General features: G+C 50.8%; 1 protein-coding gene across 1 annotated transcript in view; it reads left to right on the top strand.

The window, feature by feature from the left end:
• The window catches only part of LOC308163411 (uncharacterized protein KIAA0930 homolog), a 60,054-nt gene that overhangs the window by 44,788 nt on the left and 7,766 nt on the right, over positions 1 to 7,500 (top strand). Inside the window, exon 5 of the mRNA XM_080537596.1 lies at positions 6,292 to 6,393. Coding sequence (XP_080393722.1) covers positions 6,292 to 6,393 — 102 coding nt within the window. The remainder of the gene's footprint in view (positions 1 to 6,291; positions 6,394 to 7,500) is intronic.

Below are 7,500 nucleotides of genomic sequence, written 5' to 3'. Positions count from 1 at the left end.
CTAGGTGTGTCAGGTGACCAGAGGACCAGTCTGACATGGTCTAGATGTGTCAGGTGACCAGAGGACTAGTCTGACATGGTCTAGATGTGTCAGCTGACCAGAGGACTAGTCTGACATGGTCTAGATGTGTCAGGTGACCAGAGGACTAGTCTGACATGGTCTAGATGTGTCAGGTGACCAGAGGACCAGTCTGACATGGTCTAGATGTGTCAGGTGACCAGAGGACTAGTCTGACATGGTCTAGATGTGTCAGGTGACCAGAGGACTAGTCTGACATGGTCTAGATGTGTCAGGTGACCAGAGGACTAGTCTGACATGGTCTAGATGTGTCAGGTGACCAGAGGGCTAGTCTGACATGGTCTAGGTGTGTCAGGTGAGACCAGAGGGCTAGTCTGACATGGTCTAGATGTGTCAGGTGAGACCAGAGAGCTAGTCTGACATGGTCTAGGTGTGTCAGGTGACCAGAGGACTAGTCTGACATGGTCTAGGTGTGTCAGGTGACCAGAGGGCTAGTCTGACATGGTCTAGGTGTGTCAGGTGAGACCAGAGGGCTAGTCTGACATGGTCTAGGTGTGTCAGGAGACCAGAGGGCTAGTCTGACATGGTCTAGGTGTGTCAGGTGACCAGAGAGCTAGTCTGACATGGTCTAGGTGTGTCTGGTGACCAGAGTGTGTGTGTGTGTGTGTCAGGTGACCAGAGAGCTAGTCTGACATGGTCTAGGTGTGTCAGGTGACCAGAGGGCTAGTCTGACATGGTCTAGGTGTGTCAGGTGACCAGAGGACTAGTCTGACATGGTCTAGGTGTGTCAGGTGACCAGAGGGCTAGTCTGACATGGTCTAGATGTGTCAGGTGACCAGAGGGCTAGTCTGACATGGTCTAGATGTGTCAGGTGACCAGAGGGCTAGTCTGACATGGTCTAGATGTGTCAGGTGACCAGAGGACCAGTCTGACATGGTCTAGATGTGTCAGGTGACCAGAGGGCTAGTCTGACATGGTCTAGATGTGTCAGGTGACCAGAGGGCTAGTCTGACATGGTCTAGGTGTGTCAGGTGACCAGAGGGCTAGTCTGACATGGTCTAGATGTGTCAGGTGACCAGAGGGCTAGTCTGACATGGTCTAGATGTGTCAGGTGACCAGAGGGCTAGTCTGACATGGTCTAGATGTATCAGGAGACCAGAGGGCTAGTCTGACATGGTCTAGATGTGTCAGGTGACCAGAGGACCAGTCTGACATGGTCTAGATGTGTCAGGTGACCAGAGGACTAGTCTGACATGGTCTAGATGTGTCAGGTGACCAGAGGGCTAGTCTGACATGGTCTAGATGTGTCAGGTGAGACCAGAGGGCTAGTCTGACATGGTCTAGATGTGTCAGGTGAGACCAGAGAGCTAGTCTGACATGGTCTAGATGTGTCAGGTGACCAGAGGGCTAGTCTGACATGGTCTAGATGTGTCAGGTGACCAGAGGGCTAGTCTGACATGGTCTAGGTGTGTCAGGTGACCAGAGGACTAGTCTGACATGGTCTAGGTGTGTCAGGTGACCAGAGGGCTAGTCTGACATGGTCTAGATGTGTCAGGTGACCAGAGGGCTAGTCTGACATGGTCTAGATGTGTCAGGTGACCAGAGGGCTAGTCTGACATGGTCTAGATGTGTCAGGTGACCAGAGGACCAGTCTGACATGGTCTAGATGTGTCAGGTGACCAGAGGGCTAGTCTGACATGGTCTAGATGTGTCAGGTGACCAGAGGGCTAGTCTGACATGGTCTAGGTGTGTCAGGTGACCAGAGGGCTAGTCTGACATGGTCTAGATGTGTCAGGTGACCAGAGGGCTAGTCTGACATGGTCTAGATGTGTCAGGTGACCAGAGGGCTAGTCTGACATGGTCTAGATGTATCAGGAGACCAGAGGGCTAGTCTGACATGGTCTAGATGTGTCAGGTGACCAGAGGACCAGTCTGACATGGTCTAGATGTGTCAGGTGACCAGAGGACTAGTCTGACATGGTCTAGATGTGTCAGGTGACCAGAGGGCTAGTCTGACATGGTCTAGATGTGTCAGGTGAGACCAGAGGGCTAGTCTGACATGGTCTAGATGTGTCAGGTGAGACCAGAGAGCTAGTCTGACATGGTCTAGATGTGTCAGGTGACCAGAGGGCTAGTCTGACATGGTCTAGATGTGTCAGGTGACCAGAGGGCTAGTCTGACATGGTCTAGATGTGTCAGGTGACCAGAGGGCTAGTCTGACATGGTCTAGATGTGTCAGGTGACCAGAGGACTAGTCTGACATGGTCTAGGTGTGTCAGGTGACCAGAGGACTAGTCTGACATGGTCTAGATGTGTCAGGTGACCAGAGGGCTAGTCTGACATGGTCTAGGTGTGTCAGGTGACCAGAGGACTAGTCTGACATGGTCTAGGTGTGTCAGGTGACCAGAGGGCTAGTCTGACATGGTCTAGGTGTGTCAGGTGACCAGAGGGCTAGTCTGACATGGTCTAGATGTGTCAGGTGACCAGAGGACTAGTCTGACATGGTCTAGGTGTGTCAGGTGACCAGAGGGCTAGTCTGACATGGTCTAGGTGTGTCAGGTGACCAGAGGGCTAGTCTGACATGGTCTAGGTGTGTCAGGTGACCAGAGAGCTAGTCTGACATGGTCTAGGTGTGTCAGGTGACCAGAGGACTAGTCTGACATGGTCTAGATGTGCCAGGAGACCAGAGGACTAGTCTGACATGGTCTAGGTGTGTCAGGTGACCAGAGAGCTAGTCTGACATGGTCTAGGTGTGTCAGGTGACCAGAGAGCTAGTCTGACATGGTCTAGGTGTGTCAGGTGACCAGAGGACTAGTCTGACATGGTCTAGATGTGTCAGGTGACCAGAGGGCTAGTCTGACACGGTCTAGATGTGTCAGGAGACCAGAGGACTAGTCTGACATGGTCTAGATGTGTCAGGAGACCAGAGGGCTAGTCTGACATGGTCTAGATGTGTCAGGTGACCAGAGGACTAGTCTGACATGGTCTAGGTGTGTCAGGTGACCAGAGGACTAATCTGACATGGTCTAGATGTGTCAGGTGACCAGAGGGCTAGTCTGACATGGTCTAGGTGTGTCAGGTGACCAGAGGACTAGTCTGACATGGTATAGGTGTGGCAGGTGACCAGAGGACTAGTCTGACATGGTCTAGATGTGTCAGGTGACCAGAGGACTAGTCTGACATGGTCTAGGTGTGTCAGGTGACCAGAGGGCTAGTCTGACATGGTCTAGATGTGTCAGGTGACCAGAGGGCTAGTCTGACATGGTCTAGGTGTGTCAGGTGACCAGAGAGCTAGTCTGACATGGTCTAGGTGTGTCAGGTGACCAGAGGACCAGTCTGACATGGTCTAGATGTGTCAGGTGACCAGAGGACTAGTCTGACATGGTCTAGATGTGTCAGGTGACCAGAGGACCAGTCTGACATGGTCTAGATGTGTCAGGTGACCAGAGGACTAGTCTGACATGGTCTAGATGTGTCAGGTGACCAGAGGGCTAGTCTGACATGGTCTAGGTGTGTCAGGTGTGACCAGAGGACTAGTCTGACATGGTCTAGGTGTGTCAGGTGACCAGAGGGCTAGTCTGACATGGTCTAGGTGTGTCAGGTGACCAGAGGGCTAGTCTGACATGGTCTAGATGTGTCAGGTGACCAGAGGACTAGTCTGACATGGTCTAGGTGTGTCAGGTGAGACCAGAGGGCTAGTCTGACATGGTCTAGGTGTGTCAGGTGACCAGAGGACTAGTCTGACATGGTCTAGATGTGTCAGGTGAGACCAGAGGGCTAGTCTGACATGGTCTAGGTGTGTCAGGTGACCAGAGGACTAGTCTGACATGGTCTAGATGTGTCAGGTGAGACCAGAGGACTAGTCTGACATGGTCTAGGTGTGTCAGGAGACCAGAGGACTAGTCTGACATGGTCTAGATGTGTCAGGTGACCAGAGGGCTAGTCTGACATGGTCTAGGTGTGTCAGGAGACCAGAGGGCTAGTCTGACATTGTCTAGGTGTGTCAGGTGACCAGAGAGCTAGTCTGACATGGTCTAGATGTGTCAGGTGACCAGAGGGCTAGTCTGACATGGTCTAGATGTGTCAGGTGACCAGAGGGCTAGTCTGACATGGTCTAGGTGTGTCAGGTGACCAGAGGGCTAGTCTGACATGGTCTAGATGTGTCAGGTGACCAGAGGGCTAGTCTGACATGGTCTAGATGTGTCAGGTGACCAGAGGGCTAGTCTGACATGGTCTAGATGTGTCAGGAGACCAGAGGGCTAGTCTGACATGGTCTAGGTGTGTCAGGTGACCAGAGGACTAGTCTGACATGGTCTAGATGTGTCAGGTGACCAGAGGACCAGTCTGACATGGTCTAGATGTGTCAGGTGACCAGAGGACTAGTCTGACATGGTCTAGATGTGTCAGGTGACCAGAGGGCTAGTCTGACATGGTCTAGATGTGTCAGGTGACCAGAGGACCAGTCTGACATGGTCTAGATGTGTCAGGTGACCAGAGGACTAGTCTGACATGGTCTAGATGTGTCAGGTGACCAGAGGGCTAGTCTGACATGGTCTAGATGTGTCAGGTGAGACCAGAGGGCTAGTCTGACATGGTCTAGGTGTGTCAGGTGAGACCAGAGGGCTAGTCTGACATGGTCTAGATGTGTCAGGTGACCAGAGGGCTAGTCTGACATGGTCTAGATGTGTCAGGTGACCAGAGGGCTAGTCTGACATGGTCTAGATGTGTCAGGTGACCAGAGGGCTAGTCTGACATGGTCTAGGTGTGTCAGGTGACCAGAGGGCTAGTCTGACATGGTCTAGGTGTGTCAGGTGTGACCAGAGGACTAGTCTGACATGGTCTAGGTGTGTCAGGTGACCAGAGGGCTAGTCTGACATGGTCTAGGTGTGTCAGGTGACCAGAGGGCTAGTCTGACATGGTCTAGATGTGTCAGGTGACCAGAGGACTAGTCTGACATGGTCTAGGTGTGTCAGGTGAGACCAGAGGGCTAGTCTGACATGGTCTAGATGTGTCAGGTGACCAGAGAGCTAGTCTGACATGGTCTAGGTGTGTCAGGTGACCAGAGAGCTAGTCTGACATGGTCTAGGTGTGTCAGGTGACCAGAGGACTAGTCTGACATGGTCTAGGTGTGTCAGGTGACCAGAGGACTAGTCTGACATGGTCTAGGTGTGTCAGGTGACCAGAGGGCTAGTCTGACATGGTCTAGATGTGTCAGGTGACCAGAGGGCTAGTCTGACATGGTCTAGATGTGTCAGGTGACCAGAGGGCTAGTCTGACATGGTCTAGGTGTGTCAGGTGACCAGAGGGCTAGTCTGACATGGTCTAGGTGTGTCAGGTGACCAGAGGGCTTGTCTGACATGGTCTAGATGTGTCAGGTGACCAGAGGGCTAGTCTGACATGGTCTAGATGTGTCAGGTGACCAGAGGACTAGTCTGACATGGTCTAGATGTGTCAGCCATACTGTCATTAGATGACATCAATCAATCAATCCATCAAACTTTATTTATACAGCACAAGTCATACATTGAATGCAACTCCCAAGTGCTGAACATAAAAACAACAGTCACTATAATACAACACAATAAAACAAGAGGTAGGAGAGAAGAAAATAGATAATATACAACACAATAAAACAAGAAAGGAGATAAGAAATAGGAGTAAACGTGCACGTTGAGATACTCAACACTAGATGAAAGCTAGGCTAAAAAGGTGTGCTTTAAGCGTTCTTTTAAAGATATCCACACTCTCTGCCACCCTCAAGTGAACATAAACACTGTAATTAGCAGCATTCCTCGAGGCTGCATTTACATTCATCTCCCTGGCCGTGTGTAATGGAATGATTGTCCCCTGTCGCCGCGTTACTGTATGTGATGTAAGGGAAGCCAGGGGATATACTGTATCCTCCTATGACACTGGCGTCATGCTCTGCTGTCACCTGATTGATTGGTTTATTTACTCTCATTAACAATCTCTCTTTCTCTCTCTCCTGTCTCTCACCCACCATCTCTCTCTCTCTCTCCTGTCTCTCACCCACCTCTTTCTCTCTCTCTCTCTCCGTCTCTCTCCCTGTCCCCCCCCTCTCTCTCTCTCTCTCTCTCTCTCTCTCTCTCCCCCGTCTCTCTCCCCCTCTCTCTCTCTTTCTCCCCCTCCCTCTCCCTCTCTTCCCCTCCCTCTCTCTCTCTCTCCCCCTCTCTCTCGCTCTCCCTCTGTCTCTCTCTCTCTCTCTCCCTCCCTCCCTCCCCCTCCCTCCCTTCTCTGCGTCAACCCCCACAGCAAGTGTTCGCCTCCCCCAGTAAACACCCCATGGACAGCAAGGGGGAGGAGTCCAAGATGAGCTACCCGAACATCTTCTTCATGATTGACAACTTTGAAGAGGTAACCGCCCCCCCCCCCCTCTGACACTCTCCAATGAGACACCTGAGAAGCTTTGATTGACAGCAGCGGTGTCTAATGGCACTTTTCCATCTGGGTCCCGCTTTAGCGCAGTTCGCATCACTTCGGGGTCAGGTCGGATCACTTTTGATCTGTTCTGGTTTCCATTATACACAAACCGACCCGGACTAGTAGGAGGAGTAGAGGATAGTAGGCGGAGTTCGCGTCACACGCAGCCTGGCAAAAAGCTTCCGGGTGTACACAGCAACAGCAGTGATTTTTTTGGAGAGAAAGAGAGAGAGGAAGCTATGTACACATAATAAAGTCATGTTTTTTGAACCCTTAAAACCACTGCCTTCACTTGTCTGCTTTATGAACTGTAGTATCATCATCGGGAAACGCCGACAAGACGCGAATCTACCGGAATTTGACTCATGACACAGCCGGTGTTATTCACAGACAAACACGGTGCCGTTTGCGGGTTAATAACTTCGGTTTAAAACGTCAAACGTGTCCGGAAAGAGGAGAAGCCAGGGAATTCAAAAGTGGTTGAATGGAGTCGATCCTCCACTCCTATCACCGTGGACACAGCGCGGAGCGAATTCCCTGTTAAAACCGGCATTTGACTCATGAGTGAATGGTGAAAATGGCTGGACAGCTGCGGGCGAACTCCTGGTTCATCGAGTTTACGGTTAAAAGCATAACTTCTCGGGGTGTCAGCGCGGTGGTTAAGGGCTCAAAATAACCGTAGACAGATGGTGAAGTTAGCAAAGGAGTATTGTGTTTTTTTACCACCTCCACAGCCAGTGTTATTCACGGACAAACACGGTGCATAATAGCGATTTTTGTGTTGTGCTTGTTGTAAATAAAAGTTATATGATTCATTGAAATGACATTAAACTAAGATAATACGATGGTCAGCATAATTTTCCGAATCTTTATTAATAAGCTATTACAGAAAATGTAGTGACATTTTCCTAGTGAATGTGGTATTTTCAAGATGGCGGTTGTAAAGAAATAATATGGGATGGGACATGGGATGACGATTGTCCATTGACCAATCAACGGTGTGCACCGTCACACGTCACACGCAGTGACGTGTGACGTCCC

Source organism: Nansenia antarctica (genome assembly GCF_963989245.1).
Source record: "Nansenia antarctica genome assembly, chromosome: 8".
Taxonomy (NCBI): domain Eukaryota; kingdom Metazoa; phylum Chordata; class Actinopteri; order Argentiniformes; family Microstomatidae; genus Nansenia; species Nansenia antarctica.
Note: the sequence above shows the minus strand (reverse complement) of the source record. Positions and strands in the feature narration are given on the sequence as shown.